The 22711-nt window shown below is 34.3% G+C and overlaps 1 protein-coding gene across 11 annotated transcripts in view; it reads left to right on the forward strand.

The window, feature by feature from the left end:
* Positions 1–22711, forward strand: part of LOC118446957 (FH1/FH2 domain-containing protein 3-like) — an 80174-nt gene that overhangs the window by 56617 nt on the left and 846 nt on the right. For 3 of the 11 annotated variants that reach the window (XM_085661358.1, XM_085661402.1, XM_035878222.2), the window contains 16 exons: positions 3476–3543; positions 3947–4052; positions 8047–8560; positions 8998–9260; positions 9465–9596; positions 9666–10002; positions 10124–10769; positions 12872–13030; positions 13423–13605; positions 14435–14554; positions 14944–15078; positions 15421–15563; positions 16262–16529; positions 16746–16869; positions 18533–18700; positions 19913–20026. In XM_085661358.1, coding sequence (XP_085517484.1) covers positions 3476–3543; positions 3947–4052; positions 8047–8560; positions 8998–9260; positions 9465–9596; positions 9666–10002; positions 10124–10769; positions 12872–13030; positions 13423–13605; positions 14435–14554; positions 14944–15078; positions 15421–15563; positions 16262–16529; positions 16746–16869; positions 18533–18700; positions 19913–20026 — 3480 coding nt within the window. Of the gene's footprint in view, positions 1–3475; positions 3544–3946; positions 4053–8046; positions 8561–8997; positions 9261–9464; positions 9597–9665; positions 10003–10123; positions 10770–12868; positions 13031–13422; positions 13606–14434; positions 14555–14943; positions 15079–15420; positions 15564–16261; positions 16530–16745; positions 16870–18532; positions 18701–19912; positions 20027–22711 lie in introns of those variants that run through there. The other 8 variants (XM_085661369.1, XM_085661406.1, XM_085661359.1 and 5 more) reach the window with 6 other exon arrangements.

The raw sequence follows: 22711 nt of genomic DNA on the forward strand, positions 1-22711 counted from the left end.
CTTTTTCTTTCGTTTTATTTTCCTTCTTTGAAAATTGGATTGATTATTAGTCGATCAAAATATTCTTTGTTGTATTCCTCGTTTCCTTTTAAACGACCGATAGCAATCTTCGGTATGTCTTCGTCGAATTCACCTGTGGGTCGTTCTCGTTCGTTGAACTCTGCGCACTGCCACTGAAGGAGATGGTCGAAGGTCCGGGGAGGAGCAAGGAAAGAAGAAAAGAGTAAAGAACGAAAAGGGCAGGAGAAGAAGCGGAAGACGAAGAGAGGACCCTACCGTTTTACATATTTTAACGGTTCTCCATGTATCTTCGGTACCTGCAAAACCCGTCTGCCCTTCGTCTTCTCCCTCTCTTTTCTCTCTCTCTCTCTCTCTGTCTTTCTCTGTCTCTTTCTCTCTCTTTCTGTCTTTCTCTGTGTTTCTCTGTCTTTCTCTCTCTCTCTCTCTCTCTCTCTCTATATATATATATATATATATATATATATATTTGTTATATATATCTGTTCACTTCATTTTACACACCTTGGCGTTTACCTATACGGGGTATATATACATTGTATATGATGTGGAGAGAAAGACAGAGCGAGAGAGAGAGAGAGAGAGAGAGAGAGAGAGACCGATAGAACTCACGGAAAGAAAAAGAAATGTGTTGAATGGAATAGGCGTGAAAAGTATTTTAGAGATATTTAGATTTATATTCTATCTAAGATTGCACAATAAATAAGTTTTCTTTTTTTTTATTTTCGAGATAATTAATGATACTTAAGAGATAAATATTTTCTTGAAAAAAACTCATTATTTTTATAACACTCGATCCTGTAAACTTTCATTTAAAAATCGATCGGTCCTTTAATTTGCATTAAAAAATAATAAAAAAAAAAAATTATTCGAAAAATTCCTTTAAAAATTCTATCTCGTTTCTTATATAGATTGTATCGCGAATAATAAATGTTCGAACATCATAGCGTTGGAACTTCTTTTGAGTATCAGGCGACAGGGAGAATCGGATTTCGCGCCTTCTCAGCGCGTTCTCGTCGTTGAGCTCGTGAATGTTTAGCCAATCGAAACTATTTTCTTCTTGTTCAAAAAATGTTCCGACGAGAATATCTTATGTAATCGAGATGTGGTCTATTATTACATTTATCATTGTTTATCTGTTCGCTTGCAACGCAAAAAGATTTCGAAAATAGTTTGAAAAAGAACAATAAAGATGGAAATAAAAAAAAAAAAAGGAGAATTATAAAAAGAAGAGGGGAAAAAATAGAAATAGATAAAGAAGTAGAAAACAGAAATAGAAAAAGAAAAGGAGAAAAAAGAAAATAGAAGAAGAGAAGAAGAGAAGTTGGTGGAGAAGAGCAATGGCGCGAGTAACAATGGCGCGTTACGAGCCGGTAAACTTGTTTGAGCGAGAGGGACTTTTGCTTATATGGGCGCTGATTATGGCGGGGGCCAAGGGCCTCGGGGCCTTGGGACCGCTATTCTTAAATCTTGCCGTCTCTCTCGCACTCTCTCGCTGGCTTCTGCAGCGAGTTCCTAATTACCTTCGCTCGCAGTCTCCTCCTCTTCTATCTTTCTCTCTCACTCCTGTCTCTCTCTCTCTCTCTTTCTCTCTCTCTCTCTCCCTCTCTTTCTCTCTCTCTCTCTCTTTCTATCTCTCTCTCTCTCTCTCTCTCTCGTTTGCTCGCTCACTCGCTTATTCTGCCCTTTCCTTTCCTTTCTTCTCCCTTCACCTCCCGCGACAACCGACATGCATTATGCATTTGAAGATCGCGTGATAGTCGGCGTTTATGCGGTCGCTCGGACCTCCTTTACCACGAAATAACTCGCGAATTCGTCTCGCTAAAAGACGAGTTACAAATCGAAGAAACGGAAAGATATAACGGAAGATGGCTGAGTTTCACCCACGTATAATGTCGAGTCCTCGATTCTCTTCGAAATGATATATGACTAGGGATATGCAATAACTATCGAAACTTTTCTCATGTTCGAACTATTGAAACGAGTATTGAGAGAAGTATTATACTAGATTAGAAATTATATAAAGGATTTCTGTTTGATATTATTCAATAATTTTTCAAATCAATTTCTATTTACCAGGTTAATTATATTCTAAATATAGAAAATCTAACAATGAGTTATAAAGTATGACGCGAGAGTTCTTAATTTTTTTTCTCGAGAATTACTTAACTACTTCCTTCTTCTAAGTTAATTCGTGATCGTAGATTTAATAACATCGTGCATGACGAATGGATTCTTTCATTTTTGAACATTCATTTGACATAATTTAGTCTCTTTCTCTCTCTCTCTCCTTCTCCCTCTCTCTCTCTCTCTCTCTCTCTCTCTCTCTCTCTCTCTCTCTCTCTCTGTTCTCTCTTTATCTCTTATATATTCGTTATCTTACTATTCTTTATCTCGTTGTAAATAACCTCTCGTTATATCTTGAGCTCATAGTCTCATTTGTGTCGTTTATTTCAATTGCAGCCTCCTAAATTATTCGACGTTAGATTTCTGATTAAAATTGTATCGCCCTTTGTTTTGACGAAATTTTCTATGTTCTTTTTTCATTATTTTCTTTTTTTTTTTTCTTTGAAAGAGAAAAAGAAAGCGTCTATTTCTCTGCACTTTTCTTTTCACTCGAGATTGCATCTCTGTTCCTCTCATCAAGCTTTGGAAAATTGAATTTTTCATTCCACTGCTCGCCAAACGGAATTCAATTGTTAGTAATACAGTCGAGAAAAAGGAGAGAGCGAAAGAGAGAAAAAGAGAGATAGAGAGAAAGAGAGAGAGAGAAAGAGAGAGAGAGAGAGAGAGAGGGAAATAGCAAGCAAAAAGAAGAAAAGAAAAGAATATAAAAGAAAATAAGAGCGCTCGCAGGTATCTATCCGACGAATGAAAGACAACGAAAATATAACGGAAGAAATTAATCGGACTTAATTACTAGTCACGCGCTAATTGTTAGCCTAGTGTTCGTTTGAAAACAAGAAATCTCTACCTCGAGAGAAGTTCGAATAGTCCATATACCATTTGCGATTTTTATTCGATACTGGAAATGAAATGTGAAATTCGGTTGAAATTCAGAGATATTTTCTCTTTTTTTGTTTTATTTTTGTTTGCGTTTTTGTGTTTTGTTTTTTTTTTTTGTTTTGTTTTTTTTTTCGTAGAAATTTCGAATAAAAAAAGCTGAATAAAATGTGCCTTTCGAACGAACGGTACTAACAAAGTTATTTTCGTTTCCGATCTGATAGAATCGGAACAAAATCGTCGGGAAATTTTGTTCCATCTAGTGAAATCCAATTCATTATATTTTTTTCATTATATTTTCTTTTTTCTTTTTTTTTTTGTTTGATTATTTTTTATCGATTAACTCATGCGGTTCGAGTGTTATCTAAAAAAATCTCGACATAAAATTATTATACGTAAAAGTATGTATAATAATGAACGCTTAATATAACATATTTTCTTATGTTTGTTGCAGAAAAATTGCTGAACAGCGAGGGTCGCGAACTGCGACGAGCTCTCTTTTCCCTCAAGCAGATCTTTCAGGTAGGTTTGCAACGTGTAATACGACTCGTCTCCGCGAAACGAAAGAGAACGTGGGATATGAGAAAGACGAGAAAAAGGAGATAGAAGGCAACTATTTTTGCACGATGCTACTTGCTCGCCGTGTAAATATTTGCGAGATGTTCCACACGTCTTTCTTTTTCTTTCTTTCTTTCTTTCTTCTTTTTTTCTTTTATTTTAACGTTTCACATCTCGAGCATTCTTCATTCTCTATTTTCAACTCCAACAATTATTTTTCTAGATTTACCCGTGTTCATACGATCTACCGTTTATTATATTACTTAATATTAAATTATTAAAATATATTTTTGTTTTCTTTTTGTTGTCTTTTTTTTTCTTTTTTTTATTCATCAACGATCCATCATCCAGACGATTGATTTTCCAGGAGGACAAAGACCTGGTGCACGAGTTCGTGCAAAACGATGGATTGGCTTGCCTCATCAAGGTCGGCAGCGAGGCCGATCAGAATTATCAAAATTATATACTACGAGGTGAGTATCCTGGCGATTTATCGATAGGTGGACGAAGAAATAGCTGATACTCGATATATAATAGTAACCCGAGGGGATGTTCCACCTCCTTGAGAGAGAACACCTTAGCGCGCGTGCGCGCGACTATAGCAAGACCATTATTTTTCTTTTCTTTGCCGTTTATCGATAGCTCTCATATTCGAGATCGTTCATCGTATTTCTCAGAGAGAATAATGATCGTCTAACGTTTGACTTCTTTTAAAATGTTTTATTGGGAATACATAGTCCATCATAAAAATTTATCATAACCTTTTGAAACATTTATTTATTTTTCATAGGATAGATAATTAAATTATTTCGATCATAGAAACTGATTAAAATTATAATTTCATTTTCTAAGAGAAGTAAAATTTTCTCGAATATCTGTTATTCCCTTTTATTTTTACTTGGATGGTTTTCGTAATCCGAAACTAAATGAGTACGAACATGAAAATTTTAAGAAGAGTCATTCTATGCCCGGATAAACTTTCATAAATATCGATAAGATAATAAGAATCTTTTTGTCGATACGATGGAACGGATCTAGACGAGCAAGCTATCTTTCCTTCCTCAATTGCTTTTCTACGTTGGGCTGCAGACGATGAAAAAGTTTTTCAAAGAAGAACTTCTTTGCCGCAAGGCGAAATTCGTACAAGTTGGAAGTTCGATGCTCGTATCAAACTATGAATACCTTTTTTGATATCGCATTTTGTGCGGTACATCGAACTTACTTTAAAAGTTTCGCGAACGTAGAAGGTCGTGTTTGATCCTCGTCGATCGATCTGTCGATCGATCGATCGATTTAATATAACGAAATGAAAAAGCAAACGATAGAGAGAAAAGTCGAGATAAAGAATAAAATTTCTCTTCGAAGCTTTATTTTCCTTTTCTTATTTCTTTCTTTTTTTTTTCTTTTTTTTTCTTTTTTGCTTAAGGCTAAAGTTAAGAGAACGTTAACATTAAAACATTTATTTTTCTTCATTTTTTTGAATTATCTCGATGGAATAGGAAAGAATGAAAAAAGAATATCACTTGGATTTTAATACTTTAATATAATGTAATTTAATTCAATCTGGAATTATGGGATATGCGGGTATAATATTATCGGTGATTTCGTAGTATAATACAATTCTACAAGAAATTCGATATTAGAATATAAAAATTAATTAAATCATATAATTATTAAAATAATGTTAATGGAATGTTTAATAGGAAAATGTTAATGAAATGTGGGAATTTAATTAAACATTACATCAAACATACAAGCAATAAAATTGTTAATTTCACCGTAAAACGAAACCCATAAAAACAATTTAAAATTGCAAAGTTAAAGACGGTGAATTAAAATCGAAGAAAAGGGAAATATTTTTTCATTTTCGAAATATCGTTCGTTATACCGTCAAGTTCATTATGAACGAGAATGAGCATAATGAAATATAGGCGAACACAAAACACCTGTTTCCCTAAATTATGTAGCAGTTCAGTCTCACGTAAAATGAACGATTAAATATATTATCTATCGTTGGAAGCAACTTTTGGCAGCACGCAAGCGAACTTGACACCGAAACTAACGAGCATTGAAAAGCACTAGCGAGGCTTGTTTAGTAAAATTTTTGTCGTTATCTCTTTACATATTATTTATATTTATTTTCATTCAATTATTTATTTATATGATAATAAAATTTATTCTTTCCTCGTTTCATATTTATTCAATAATTATTTATTTCCATTACAATAGAATTAACGTAATTTCTTTCTTTTTTCATTTATTTATATTTATATATATTTTATTGACGAGTCAAAAAATATTTGGTTTCGATATCAACTTGGACAGGGTTTTATTGAACGAACGGATAACGGGATTACAAATCACGGAACGAATTCAACTTTTTTATACGATACAGTGTGTCGTGCGATTGGCGTAACATTATTTTTGCACGAAGCTGATATACTAGCGCTTAGCAAGAGCTTTAATGTTTCCCTGCTTTCACGGATAAAAACTAATGGACGTTGCTCACTTCTTGTAATATGTTTTCGCGAAATCTCTAATTAGATTCGAGTACATCGCAATGCCTTTCCGAGACTTATAGCTGATGTTTCCTGCAACTCGTTTAACTTTGCTCACTCCAATCCCTCTCTCTATCGACCATCATCCTTTTAGTTTGTTGATTATAATATAGTCGAGTTGTAACATCGCATAGTGAGAAAAAACGAACCTTCGGAAAACGGATGATTGCAGCAACCTCACCATATCTATATATACTTGCATATATTATATCCATACCGTTTAATTAGATATTGCGGCGTAACTTATAGCTTTGCGTAATGATAACGAGCGGATTAATGTAGCCCTATAGAGCCCTTCTACCATTTCGTCCCTTCTCCCTCACATACTCGAATCGTTTTACGATTATATTGTCATTACGGCCACGAATGAACATAGGTCGTCGTACTGCTGTTGTAGCAATGTATGTACGTGTATATATGTATATAGGTACGATATATATATATATATATATATATATATATATATATATATATATGTGTACAGGTAGATTCCGCTTTTACAAATGAATTCGTTTCGATTTCTCTTTCGTAATGTGTGGATTTATATGTATCATATAAATCCAATTTGACAAATGTCTGTGTTTCTGTTTTCGATAATTAATTTTGTTCATTGAAAAAGATAGGGTTATTGTTTTCTTTTTTTTTTTTTTTTTTTTTTTGTTTTTTAAATAGAAACTATCATTGGAATTCGTAAAACGGGAATTATATACGGAACGTATATATCTATGTATATGTAGAAAACAATCTGCTGCATTCGAAATTCATGAAATTTTATCGGAAAATTCGAAATTCCATTATCGTTCAGTATCTACGATTTAGCGATATGCATAGGGCAAGATATTTCAGATTGTCGATTAAAACGCATGATTAATTTTTGACGCATTCCTAAAAGGAATTCATCGGAATAAATTCAGAAAGGTGCTGGTGACTCGTGAAAATTAGATTTTCTTCTCACGTTCGAACAGATGGTAAATCGGTCGAAATAATTGAACCCTTTCATGCTCTCGCGAATAGGATTCTTCCGGTTATGTAGGAGGTGAGGAGACACGAGGAGAGAACATTCAATGAGCTTCGCTATTTATCTCTTTTTTTTTTCTTGATCTTCGTTGAGATTCAAAAGACGAGATTTTCGATTCTTCGACGCGCGTTTGCATTTGTAAAGATTTCGTGTCTCGTTACGATTTAATTTCACTAGGTCGGAAGGTTAATTTTATATCGTGACAAGTTTAATCGTTTTCAAGAGCAGGCTTATCTAAAATGTCGAATAATATATATATATATATATATATATATATATATATATATGTATTATTGTAGAAAGACAGGGGAGGGGGAAGAGTAATGGAAGCATCGAAAAAGAACATCTGTCTTTGTGAATTGTGTTCTATCGGTGACAAGGATCGATTGGTCTGATTATCTGCTTGCTTAATCGTATATAAAAATGGATAACCAGCTAATCGGTTCTATCCTGATAATAAATCGCTCTGATTATCACCTCATAAAAAAACCGTAAGAGCTGAATCTGCGAAAACCATAACCCGTAACTACTTCATTGAAGAAACCGTTTTATCGTCAGATTTTTTATATATATTTGGATTAGGTATATAAGACATTATATATTTAATGTCTTATATACCTAATCCAAATAATTAGATATTTAGGACATTTTATGTACAAGATATGAGTATGTCATTCTTTTTGTTGAATTTTAATTTTCAATGTTACAAGAAAAGTTTACAAGCTTTGTCGAAATCATTTTAATCTAATTTAATCATGAAGCGATTATTATCGTAATGCTTTTACTTTAACACATTTATATGAATTATTGATTATAATCCATTTGTTGATTACGTAGACTTTAACAAAGATTTATAAGGTAATAAAGGTATAAAATGTTTCATCCATATAGCCCTTGGTCAGGTGATGCTCTACGTGGATGGCATGAATGGCGTAATAGAACATGGTCAGACGGTACAGTGGTTATACACCCTTATAGCCAGTCGCTTTCGGTTGGTCGTAAAGACGGCTTTGAAGTTGTTGCTGGTCTTCGTCGAATACGTGGAAACGAACAGTTTGTTGCTTGTTCGTGCTGTACGTTCCGTAGACACGTCAAGAGGTATGATACCATGGACGAACGTAATGAAGCTTTTGAAGGATTATGATGCCGCTGACACAGAACTTCTAATATACGCGACGACCTTGGTAAATAAGTGTTTGAATGGCATCCCCGATCAAGATACGTATTACGACCAAGTAGATTGTCTCGAGGAGCAAGGAATTGAGGGTATTATTCAAAGGTATATGTCAAAACAAGGAACAGATCTCGATCTTCTTAGACAGTTTCAAATTTATGAGGCTGTACTCCATCATGAAGATGGTAACGACAGAGGATCACCAATTCGACAGCTCGATGACAATATCAGGTATGAAACATTTCCTTTCCAATCTAAGTTTGTAATGTATGTGTAGTACATTTTAAATATGTATAAGCATACATTACTATTTACATTCCAAAGCTATTAGTATAAATTTACTATACAGTTATGTAATAAGTAGATCATTTATATAGCAATAAGTATTTAGTATATATATATATATATATATATATATATATATATATAAGTATAAATTATTATACATAGTACGTATATTATATTTTATTCATTTCGTATTCATAATATGCAATATTATTCATATTATCAAGCAATTAGTATTTAAGTATTCTTGTTTTTTTTTGTTTCTCCATTTTACCTTTCTCATGTACGATGTTTTTATGAACGAAAGAGAGATTGTTGAAAGAACATCGATGTCAATGTTTGCGTATCATAGATTACAGAAGGTCGTTTCACTGAATTCGCAGGAAGACCCTACGCAACCGGAAGTCTCTTGTGGATTCTCACGAGCGTCGAAAGTCCCGCAGGCACTCGACCGGCACGTCGCCGCTCTCGATGTCCTTGAACGCTCGCTTAAGTCCACGCTCTAACCATTCTTTGGGACTTAGCTCCCTTAACAACACCTTGAATTCGAATCTGCCCGATGACGATGATGAGTCGAGTAGCTCTCAAAGTTCTCAAGGACATCTTGGCGAAGTTCAGCTCAATGGCAGCTATAAGGAGAATAAAGGTGACCTAACCGATTAACTAACTATGCCGATCGCAAAAGATTTCGAATCTCTTCTTGGTTATTATTGAATCGTTCGAAATAATTGAACGAAATCGGACGAGAATATGAATTTCGACGCCTACCAGAAACGATTCGTGCGTTGTATGAAGTGTTACGTCGTAAGCGGAAAGATTAGGGAGGAAAATGATCTGTCGCGTGTTTCAGTCGACGTTGGCGTGACACCAGCATTGAGACGTAGAAGAGAACGTGCGGAGAGGCAAAGGAGTTTCATTAGAGAGCAACAAGAGGCTACCGCGAATATGAGAGCATCGGTCGGTCATTCGGACGATCAAGAAAGTGAGTAGTATCCAAATTATTGATTTTCTTTTTCTTTCATTGGATACGCATAGCTACGATAATTTTAAGGTTCTTTCTCGTCAAACGGTTTACGATACACCAATGGTACGTCCTACGAAAGAAAAACGGACTCTCCGTCGAACAAACTTTCTCGGACGAATAACAGGAAGGATTTAACGCCGTTAATGAACACCGTGAACATGCTCGACTCCGAGGAGAAGAAGCCTTGGTACGGTAAGAGTCCCGATGAGAGTGTCGAGTGCGACGAGGGTAATCATACCGATGATGACGAGAATCGTCGAGTGGTTTTGCAACTGAAACGAGAAGGTACCGTGAAGGATCTTACGCAGAAGCTAACGGCACAGAATCTCATACCGAGTAGTCCTGTTGATGAAAAGGTATCGAGGTAAGAGATGATAAAATAGCTAAACATTAGTTAGGAGAAATGAAGATGAATCTTCAAGTGGGACAATTAAAAACAATTAGACACGTTCTGTGTTTTTTTTTTCTCGTTTGTTCGTTCTTAGGATAGGAGATATGAGCGGTTTGATCTCAAAGGCTAAAGAGGGCTTGGCTAAATCAAAGTCCAAGGCCGATGTATTAAAATCACCAACAGGCGACAATCTGCCAAAGGTACAGGAAGTAAAGAAGTCTGAGAATGAGTTGCACTGGGAAGAGCTTGTTAAGAAATTGAAGAGGCCCTTGGCTCTCTGTGACCTTGACTTTACGGATTTGAATTCGGACGATGAGATCGACGTTTTAGGACCGGTAAACGTGACGAATGGCGTTCCACCTCCACCACCACCGATGGTACCAGTTCCACCTCCTTCAATATTGCCTCCGAATTCTGGTACCAAACCGCCACCTCCTTTACCTCATCTTCCACCACCTCTTTTTTCACCTTTGAATCTCAAGTCCACGAGATCCCCGATGAACAACGATCCAGCTAACTCTTCTAGGAATCCATCCTTAACCTCTCCAGCTTCGACCTTGACCATAAAAAAGAGCAAGAAGACTGTGAAGCTCTTTTGGAAAGAAGTCAGGGACGATCCCATCATCCTTTCGAGATTAGACAAGAACAAAATGATCTGGGACGAGCTCTCACCAGTACCCGTTGACACGCAGAAACTCGAACATCTATTCGAGAGCAGAGCCAAGGATCTTATCACCAAGGTAAGAGTATCTACGATCTTAAATAAAATATATCCACTCCTTTGATTAAACAACAACGAGATGTTCGATCAAACGAACAATTTGTTGCAATCGATGCGTAGTCTGATTTTTATTATAATTTTTTCTTGGGAAATAAGGATAATGTTTCTTCTTTCTTTTTTCCTTCTCTCTCTTTCTTTCTCTCTCTCTCTCTCTCTCTCTCTCTCTCTCTCTCTCTCTTTGCTTTAACGTGTCTGTTTCGATTGTATGGTGAATCCAATGAATGGATTATTTCATTCCTTCAGGAAATCATTTCGAGACGTTGCTCTATCGTTTAATGTCATTAAAGTACAGCAGAAACTAGCTTTCCTGATCGAACCGGCGCCATTGTGACGAGAACTACCGCAGAATTGCGCAGACGCGACGCTAATTATAAGTGTAATTACAAATCAAGTTTATCCTTTCCATCCTTTCCATATTTTACGTGGCGTCATAACCCGGCAAATATTGTAATATTGTTTTACATGGTGTTGCGAACTCGAAAGTTCTCGTGTTATTTTTTTTTTCTCTATTTTTCTTTTCGTATCTTTATCTTTTTCTTTCTTTCTTTCTGCTTCTCGTCTGCATTATTTCTCTCTTCTCCACCTCTGGACGTATACGCACGCTCGGAAGCTCGGTAATAATTAACACAACGCGGAAAGTCCTGTGAGAATTTAGTAGAAGTAATGGAAATAAAAAGGGAAATACAAATGCGAGCAGATGGTGTGAATAAAAAAGAATCAGTATCGTTTTTTGAGATTTTTTAAATTGAGATTTCCAAAGCCATTGTTATTGCTTGTCGTGTGTAATTTTTTTTTTTTTTTTATAACAATAATAAAAAAAAAAGTAAATTTGACAAAATCGAAAATGGGAAGGATCAAAAATCCGTTCTTTCTTTTTTGTTATTTTTTATTATTTTTTTATTTTTATCTGGATCAGGTTTATATGCGCGTATATGTTTTCCCTGTTAAGCGTTAAGAGCATAAAAAGGGGACTAAGTTGGAATGTTCGAGTTAAAGAAATTTGAAGCGTAAATACGTTAAACGATTCCTTAAGAAGATTAACCGGTTTGCGAGACACACACAAGTACTTACACGTATACGATCCATCCTGCCGCGTAAAATGTCGAAAATGCACTTAACGTCACTCGGTACATACATTTGATATGATAGTATAGAAGCCCCGAGATTTCTTGAAGAAAATAGTACCGGTTTTAGCTGTAACGAGATCGCGTGACGATAACAATCACGTACGATAATTATGACGGATGGTGGTTGGGTGGTGACGGTTTACCGCAAAACGACTAATCTCTTCTTGTATTCTTTGCAATATTGTTGGTGCTCGCACGAAAAATGAACAAAATGGCATGCTGGAATTTGACAGGAGGTGAGTCTTAATTTCTTAACTTTTCTAAAGCGTGGCTTTTCTAACCGAAGATCATTTTCTTCCCCCTTTTTTCTTATTTATTATTTCTATGCGTTTTGTATGCATTACATGCTTTTCATATCCTGATGCATGATCAATCTTATTCATGAGGTTTACTAATTATGGTAACTATATAAAATTTGGAACGATTCATTTTAGTCGAATTTTTTTTTTTACCTTTCATACTTTTCGTTCATCGTCCAATCAAGATTTGTAGGTTATTTTTCTTTTCGTTTCCTATTTCCCGTTACTTTGCATTTTGGCTTCATAAAAAGAGAAAAGAAAAAGAAAAGGAAGATGAAGCGAATAAAAACTTTTACAAAACGCTTTATAATCTTTTGCTTTAAACGATCGTTCCTATTTAATTTCCTTGCTTTTAGCACAAATTCATTCTTCTTCTTTCCTTGTTCAGTTCTACAACATTCTATATTAAATAGTCTACCATCGACTAATGTCAGTTGCAACGTAATCTTATATTTTTTTGGTTTTTATTTTTTTGTTTAATCATTATCACGTGCACCAAACTAACGTTTAATATTGTTTCGTGTAACGAGATCATCGATCAATCGAGCTAAAAACTTCAAATTGTGAGCTGTGATCGAAATGACTATTGTTTTCCTTTATAAATAGATTTGTATGTTTTATGTTCGATCGAGTAGAAGCAGCAAGAAATGAACAAGAATAAAGAGATCATCGTACTCGACCACAAAAGATCAAACGCGATCAATATTGGCATGACAAAATTGCCACCACCAAGATCGATCAAAACGGCCATCTTAAAGATGGATGCGACTATTATGAATAGAGAGGGTATCGAGGTAAGATTTTATCCTTCATTTAAATCATCTATCTATATTTAGCTATGAAATATCATAATATTAATTGAATTAAGATTCTCTATTTAAAATCTAATTTTTGAAATTAATCTGATAGATCAATTTTATTCTTGTCCTAAGATAAATAGAATGTCGAATTCCCAATTTATTTTATATTTTCATCTTTTTTTTATCTCCATTTTCGGAGAAACAAAAATTCAATTGAATTTTTTGTTCAACGTCGCTCCTTGCATTGATTTGTCACATATCTCGAATTCTAGTTTTTTAATTATTCTTCTGATTTTTCTAATTTTCTCTTTACTCATTTCTTTCGTTCGTCCCATTATTTCATCCCTTGTCCGTACACTTTCCTTTTGCGGTATTATACGCGATAGAAACTCCTGACGATGCTACCAACGGAAGAAGAAAGATCAAGGATACAAGAGGCACAGGCTGCGAATCCTGATCTTCCTTTGGGATCGGCAGAACAGTTCCTCCTCACTTTAGCATCGATATCGGAATTGCCAGCAAGATTGAAGCTCTGGGCATTTAAACTGGACTTTGAAAATTCTGAGAAGGTCAGTTAAAATCATATTTTTATTTCTTTTCGTTTTACGCACTTAATGTTAACTTAAAATGAAAAAAAAATAATTCAATACATGAAATAATACTTTTAATTAAATTCAATGTCAAAATAATGAATAAAATAATTCATATCTATTTTCGATTAGAATAATTCAGTTTGATAATAAAAAATAAAAAAAAAAAAAAAAGAACAGAAATAATTGAACATAAAGTAAATTGTATAGAAAAAGAAAAACAACAAAAAATATTTTTGATTAAATTTAAACTTTTTAAAATCGTATAAAAATAATATAACGTATAAAAATTTGTAAAATTATCGAATATTTCACTACATTTAACAATTTAGTTTGGTCCATTTGACTCATATCCTAGTAAGAAAAGATCCAAGGATACTTCTTTAGCTCTTTCCGCGACAAATTCCAGTTATCCTACTAAAGAAATCGGTTGGTGGACGTACTCTCTTCGTCGATATCTCTTCAGTCCATGCTTCTGTGAGCTTCGCGGAAAGCATTTATACGCGTCGAAGCGTAAAATAGTTGACCGCAAAATTTCACCTCTTCTCACGCGCGTGTCCGGATCGATCGTGAGATAGAATCTCCCATTTTTTTTTATTCCTTTGCTCGATGATATGGAACGTACTATTTTCAAGTTTATTCTAGTTCTTTTTAAGATTATACAAATAAGATTAAATTGAGATATTAAACATTTTTATATATATTTATATATGATCGAAAGAAGATGAAGTAGAAAAACATAAGAAAATAAAAGAACGAAGAAGAAAAAAAAAATAGTTATCGCGAACGCGTATCTTTGTGACTTCAGGAAATTGCAGACCCTTTGATGGATCTCAAGCAGGGAATGGAGACGCTGCGAGTGAATAAAACCTTTCGTGGGATTCTAAGCACGCTCCTTTCGATCGGGATATTTCTCAACGGAAACGAGGTGGGTAGTGAACTCCGGCCAAATGACATCCGCTTAATTCGTTTTATATAAAGTCGGTAAAATCATCGAGATTCGATTCTGTACGATATATTCTTATTCCAATAACGATGTCGACGGCAATAAAAATTTCTCCTGGACTCGTTAATAATTGAGATAGAAAATCCTTGCATTTTCGTTGTCTCTCTCTCTCTCTTTTTCTCTCTCATCACTTTGTATGAACATTCGATAGATGCACTCAGAATGTGAACTAACGTAGCGAAAGAAAATTAAAGAAAAAGAAAAGAAAGTGAAAAAATAGATAAATAAAGAGATGTGGGTGAGATAGAAAGAGAGCAGAATATAAGGGATATCTAGTAGAAAACGACACGTCCCTTCATCGTCTTTTTCAGGTGAAGGGCTTTCAGCTGGAATACCTCGCCAAAGTACCTGAAGTAAAGGACACCGTTCACAAGCACTCGCTACTTCATCACCTCTGCTATATGGTGATGGAAAAGTTTCCGGATTCCACAGACCTTTATTCCGAGGTAAGAGAGAGAGAGAATAGGAAAGTTTGCGTTCACTTTTGCATTGTCGCACGTGGGTAATTGAGCGACATTTACACGATAGCGAGTTTCCAATGGTTTTTCTTCTCTTTGAAAGCTTCGATTTGTTTCGAATGGGTTTCTACTTTAGAAAAGATCTATTCGAATTTTGAATTCGAATCAAGGAAAATTTGTAAGAATTGTATATTTGCATAAATGAAAAAAAAAAAAACAGAAAAAAACAACTGGCTCATTTCTTATACGAAATGACTTTTGAAAAAGTCAAAGTGAAAAAAACAAATCAAAAAGATCGAATTTGCCTGAAAAAAAATTGGCGACTTTCAGATTGGTGCAGTGACACGTGCTTCAAAGATCGACTTCGACGAATTAGCTGCGAACATTGGAAAACTCGAGAACGAGTGCAAGGCGTCGTGGGATCATTTAAAATTAATCGCCAAACACGATGGTTCAACCATGATGAAGGTCAAGTGAGTAACCAGCTGCGTTAACTCCTATATTTCATTATTTTCGATCTTTCCGCGAGTTGGAAAATTTTTGGCAATTTCTACGACTCCGAAGCCTTTTCTTGGCTATCTTCCAAATTACTATGCCATTAATTAGAGAAAATGTCCTTGCTTCAGCATCCCCTTCTCTCCCTCTCTATCTTTTTCTCTCTTTCTCTCTTCCTTTGTTTTTTTTCTCTTTACTTTTTTCTTCTTCCCTATCGCATTTTCTTTCTTTTTTTTTTATCTAATTTCTCTCCAATATCGTTCTTATCTATACCTTCCTCATCCTTTGCTATATATATATATATATTTGTGTGTGTGTGTGTATATATCTACGAAGCTAAAAGGTGTCTTTTTCCTTAATATTTTTTTCACTTTCGTTTACGAAGTAGTAAGGCATCGAGTTTATCGGTTGACTGCACGTGAAGAACACTCGTCCTTGACATCTTTAGCAAAACCTCAATCTACTTTCGGTCCCGTGCTCACTTGACTAATCTTTCTCTTTCTCTTTCTTGACGCTTCTTTTATGACTCTCTTTTTCAAAATAAAAAACGATTTGTCCACTATATATAATAAGTTGCTATATATTATATATATATATATATATATATATATATATATATCGATAACACTGCAGATGTTTTCTGATCCTTTCTTTTGCCCTATTACGTTCATTTCAGGATGTCTGACTTTCTGGCCGACTGTGCGGAAAGGATAATAGTCCTGGGTATCGTTCACAGACGTATTATAAATCGATTTCACAAGTTCATACTCTGGCTTGGTATACCGCTCCACAGAGTACAGGACACCAAACCGAACGAGTTTTGTAGGATAGTATCGGAGTTTGCTCTCGAATATAGAACAACGCGGGAAAGGGTGATACAGCAGCTTGAGAAGAAAGCCAATCATCGAGAAAGAAATAAGACAAGAGGAAAGATGATCACCGAGGTAAGAGGATCTAAGCTAAACATCAAGCTTTCTTTTTTCGCTTGATTTTTTTTTTCTTCTTCTTCTTCTCTATGGTATTCTCGAAAAGATCTCTCTCTCTCTCTCTCTCTTCTCTTTTTCTCTCTCTCTCTCTCTCTTTTTCTCTCTCTTTCTCTTCCTATCTCTCTTTTTCTTTCTTTCTCACTCTTTTTGTATTTCTTTTATATTCTTTTTCAGGTTGGTAAGTTTAGAACGAAAGAGGATCGAGCAGACGCTGAACTGAGGCAACTCCTCGGAAGTGACATTTCCGACGTCGAAAGTATTCATGGTACGCTACCCTGGCGAAGGCAGAGAAAGGACGGTGAGCTTTTGAGAATTTCTTTTCTTCTTTGTTTCATTTATATTTCAAGACAATGATATTGAACTTATATATAATATCTTGCCGCTATGTAGTTTCTAATCTCGTCAGAATATTAATCGTTATCTAATTGGTAGAAATATATTTATTTTACACGTCAAAAATAATTTTTTAATTTACTATTTATTTTAAATGTATTTCTGTTATATTATATTACAATTCTAATGTATGTGTAGATTATATTTTAGTTCTAGTATCGAACAATTTAATTTATTTAATATACGAGGCCATCAATACGTTTTAAATCATTTTAATCCCATATTATCAAATGATCAATTCGTTTATATATTTTTATATTTGTCAATTTTATCCTGAAATCGGATCTAAGAATTTTAATGAAAAGGGATGAATCTATCATTTTCGAGTATGAGAAAGCAATTTAACGAGGTTTCGACTTTGGGAAAATTCATTCATCAGAGAATTAAATAATGAGATAAAATATAAATGATTTTAGTGTTTCATGGCCAACTTCACAAAGCACAGTAATCGCCGAATTTTATATGGTTTTCTTAGCACTAAAATTATTAATGTAAATATTAAAAATAAATGATTTTATCATTATACACCGTAATTGGTGTATACCACGGCGAACTTTACATTGCGTGGTAGGATATTCGCTGAACATTATATGGCTGTCTTCCGAAAGTTAAATAACTTCACATGTACGGTATTCACTGCATCTCATATGGATTTCCCAGCGTCAGTATATAACATTTAAAGAATTCAACTATGAAGAAAGTAGTAGCGATTATCTCAAAAATATGTCTGCTGAATGGCTATAGGAAAATTATTTTATATCCTCTGTTTTTTATATCTTTTATTAAGAATAATCTTTTCGGTTCTTAATAATTAAATGACTTAAAAATTTTCTTTATCCATTTATCGCAAAATAACTCGTCGAAGAGAAAATGTTTTTACCATTTTTTCAAGTATCTTTTGAAAGATATCTATGACCATTTTAAAAGGGACAAACGTTTTGCGTTGTATCTTAGGAGACAAGAAGAAAGCGTGAAAATTATTCTTCATTTTTGTAAACTCCTTTAGCTTGCTAGCATCGTTAGACTAGATAAATGTCAGCGTCTTCAAGAGTTAGATCTCGAGAGCAAAGATTTAAGAATAGCAACGGTCGTTTAACTTTGTTACACGAATTCGGTTAGATTATTTATTTAGTATTATTTTAACCAATTTCAGTTTTTCCTTCGTGTATTATCTTTTCAACGTTATTACGAAAATGTTGATACTGAAAAATAATATTTTCAGTTTTCATTCATTATCTAAACGCACATATTAAGATAGTCTGATAAATAATGTCAGAATTTTCTATTGAATTGTCAGCATTTTTGACTGAATAGTATAATATTGAATTGATCAATAAATAATGTAATAAATTCTGACGGTAATCTATTAATAATAAACAATATTTTTCAATAGTTATTTAATAATAATTCAATAATAATAATAAGACACTAATATGTATATATTGCGAATATTTTGTAGTAAATTTACAGTATTTTTATTATTTATATTATTATTTTAATATAATGATATTGCTTAATATAACGCTACTATTTCATGATTATTAAATGAAAGATAAACTTTTCTTCAGGACGAACCACGCTGGGACCTTTGCTGAGAGATGAAGGTACGAACGGTAATCTCACCGACGGCGATGACGAGCTTCTAGAATCTCTCGTAAAAACTGCAACAAAGACGCCAGCTACGAGGACGACACCGAGGGAACGTAAAAGGACGAGGCACGCCGATCGTAAGTCTTGTAAGTGTGATCCCCGCACCCTGCACCTCCACTCTGTTACGTTATTTTTTATCTTCTTCCACGTTTATTTATAATTTTGTTTACCGGCTCATCAGAAACGGCTGGTAATTAAAAAAAAAAAAAAAAAAAAAAAAAAATAGAAAAAAGAAATCGCTGAATGTGATAGAAGCAGACGAGGAGAAAGTGCAGTTTGAGTGATCGATAAACGTAAAACTTGAGGGACTCTCGAGTATCGACGCTCTTAGATTGAACTTACGATTAAAATCTTCGTCCTTTTGGTCTCTCCTGCCTTTCCATGCACCTTTAGAGCACAGATCTTTGATCATATATATATATATATATATATATATATGTATCTCTCTCTCTCTTTCTCTTATTCATTTCTACCTTTTACTTTATAATTATAATTATAATAGAAGATAACGATATAGAGATGTGCTTAATATTATTAATTTGTTAAATAATTAACAATATCAATGAAATATTGATAATAATCGTCTTATCGATGAATCGAAATGAGAGTAGTAAAATCGTTAAAGAGTTTATTTGTAAGTGCATCTCTCTATTTGACTCCCACGATGCTTCACGATGGCATCGAGAAGAAGAGAAACAATAGCCGGAAAAAATAACCGAAGGGAGAAGGTGAGTAAGCGGTAAGAAGAACGATCCAGAGCGATGTCGTTGCATAATGTATGGGGATTACAGAAAGACTCGGCGCTTTTTCCGGTTGGTACGCGCCGAGCGAAAGAGCCTTTCGCGTATCCTTTTTTGTAATCGATCGGTATAGGTACATCGAACGTAGGGAATAATCCTTCGTTGGGGAGTTTGTACGTGAATCTCGGTGTAATCCGCTCATTCGCCGGGGAGAATCGTTCGTCTTTCCTCTCTCTCTCTCTCTCTCTCTCTCTCTCTCTCTCTATCTCTCTCTCTCTCTCTCTCTCTCTCTTTGCTATATTTATGATAAGCTCGTGTACGCTACGACGTGACTGGGAGCCATTCTTCCACGTTATCGTTAGTGCAAACACGTATTAAATTTCTTCTATATCCTTCGAAAAGAGGATCCTTCTCGATATAAATTCGAAAAGAATTTTCTTTTCTTCTCCTACAATGAAGATCCTTTTGCAAGCGAGTGGAAGGCTTTTTCTTAATAAGGGGGTGTGGTGATATTAATTTAATAGTTATACCGGTGACGGTAGCTAACAGGCTGGCTAGCGTTCTTGCCTTCTTCTTTTTTTCTGCTCGACAGTGAAGCGATCGCGCACACGGGAGAACAACACCACGCCGGAAGGGTATCAACCCTAAAGGATCACCTTTCGCCATACGAAGGTTCGCCTTTTCGCCTTTTAGATTTCCCCATCCATTTTTCCTTTTTCGTTTTTTATTTCTTGCATGGCATGCGATGGAGACTTCTCTCTCTCTCTCTCTCTCTCTCTTTCTCTCTTTCTCTCTCTTTCTCCCTCTCTTGTATTAATTTTTCATTATGAAATAACAAGGTGTTTGTATTTTCCCTTTTAAATTTTACGACAATCGTCATTATAATTGTCATTATCATTATCATCATCATCATCATCATCTGAGGTTTCTCAACATCTCTGTCTATTTGTTTCTCTCTCTCTCTCTCTTTTTCTCTTTCCTTCGTTTGTAACTAACAAAACAAGCTCACCGCTTTTGCACATGCTTCTTCGTTGAATCCGTGTAACTCACAAAGCTTTCTCCTAATTGCCATGTTTAACTCAATATTAATCTCCGGGTAACGTGCCGTAACTTGTAACGGGGCATCTTGTTTCTATCTGCGACCAATGTATAGAACTGTGAACGAAGAAACGAAGATGTATTTGTGCCGGTGGTTTAAGTAAAAAGTTTAGACTACTGGTATAAAGCAAGTAAGTTTTCACTTGGTACAACACCGAAAAACATGTAGAGAAGATGCTTTCATCGCATCGTGTATGTGTATGTTGTTTTTTTTTCTTTTATACCTATATATGTATGTGTACATATATATGTATATACATAATAACTCTACGTATATAACTCGTAGATTCGCTTTCTTTGTATATAAAAGCCGTAAGTCGTATAGGATATTTCGTTGTACGTTAAATTGATAGATTTTTCTTTAACGCGCAGAAAAAATTTAACGCGTAATGTTATATCTAATAAATTATTTTCGGCATCAAGAAAACGTCAGATTGAAAAATTTATTCGATACTTAGGAATTACGTAGGGAGTAATTTAAATTATTTCAACGTTTCATATAAATGATATCATTTTTAACACAGCAAAGAGAGTTATTATACTTAATATATTTCTTGAATATATTTCAAGCTAGACTATATGTTAATATGATATTATTATGATGAGAATTAAATCCTAAAAAATCTATTATATAAAAATCGTAAAAAAATACAAATAACTTCAAAAGAAAGTCCTTTTTGAATAATAAATTATTCATAGAGATTTATAATCTAAAGTAGGTCACAAATTTCAAAAGTTATTCGTTGATTTGAATCAATTTAATAAAAATAATAAGTCATAAGTTAAATGTTCCACTTCGAAAGAATTTTATTATAAGAATGATATTTTTGTATCTATATATCGATCAAATAATTAATATAAGACCAAATACATTCGTTTACGTGGTGTGTTATCAGTGCCGATTTGAATGTTAGAGCGAGAGATTCACCGACGAAATAATTGAGGAGCCACGCCTCGATACTTAAACGATTTATCAATTAATCAATCGATCATCGTATTACGACAATGATTGCTTATCCCATTGGTTTACGTTTATTTATAACTGAATTCTTTTCTATTAGGGGGGGGGGAAACAAAAAGAAAAAGGAAAAAATCCTTTAGCTTCGTTTTATTTTTCTTTCACCGATAATTAAATTGCTAAGTCCAAGAGATTTAACAGTCGAAAAGGTAAGTAATGTCTCTCTTTAAACGATCTCAGACAACTCAACGTTCCTCTACTAGCTGATAATACGACTTTATTATCGAAAACTCTCTTTTTATATCTCGTTATCGGAACAATGGACCTTACGTTCTATTTCCTTTTGTGAAACTGAATGGGAAAATGCAACGGAGGAACGGAGACGACATAAAGGAGCCGTGTTACCGGTAGATAAAAGAAATCGTAGTTAGTTTTAATCGGATACTTTTAAGGTATTCTTTCGTTTTGTGCACTCCTACATATATCTATCTAGCTTTTACTCGAAACAACTTTGAGAAAGGAACAAAGTAGTTACTTAGATATGTATCCATTTATTGTTTCTTCGTAAATTTATCGGATACAAAATCGATAATATGTCATAGGACAAGAAGAAAAAAAGAGATAATCTAAAAAAGAGAAAGAAAAAATAAGGATCCTTTTTAACGATATTTGCTTGTTGATTAAGAATATTAAAGGAAACGTTTTTACGCAAGGACAATGGCGATCTAAAAGATCCAATAAATTGGATTAATCGTTATAAGGAAAATGAACCAGCTACTCGATGATTATTCTCTGATTTTTCTCCTTTGTTAAAAGCATCTAGAACTTCTTTTCTATTATTATTATTATTATTATTATTATTATTATTATTATTATTATTATTATTATTATTATTATTATTTTCTTTTTTCTGGATCCTTTCTCTTTCCTCTCCTCTCCTCATCTCTTCTATTATTTTCTTCTGTTTTTATTTCTTTTCCGTTGAAATGAGCGAGAAGCGAGAATCCTGCCGCGTATTCTCCGTTTCGTATTTAACATTTAAATGAGCCACGAATCGCTTTTTTCCTTCCTCGCTTAACTCTTTTCGGTGAAGATTGCATCGTGGGATAATGACTGCTTCTGATTAAGACGCACACGAAACGAGATACCTTCTATATCCGACGTTTTGCCATAGAAGGAAAGAAGGAAGGAAGGAAGGAAGGATGGAGGGAAGGAAGGAATGAGGGAGGGAAAGAAATATACGAGAATCTTCCTTTTGGTCGATAAAATAAATATTAACTATGAAACTTCATGGAAAATAC

This window comes from Vespa mandarinia, chromosome 1 (assembly GCF_050613455.1).
Source record: "Vespa mandarinia isolate Hongniang chromosome 1, ASM5061345v1, whole genome shotgun sequence".
In the NCBI taxonomy this organism is placed as follows: domain Eukaryota; kingdom Metazoa; phylum Arthropoda; class Insecta; order Hymenoptera; family Vespidae; genus Vespa; species Vespa mandarinia.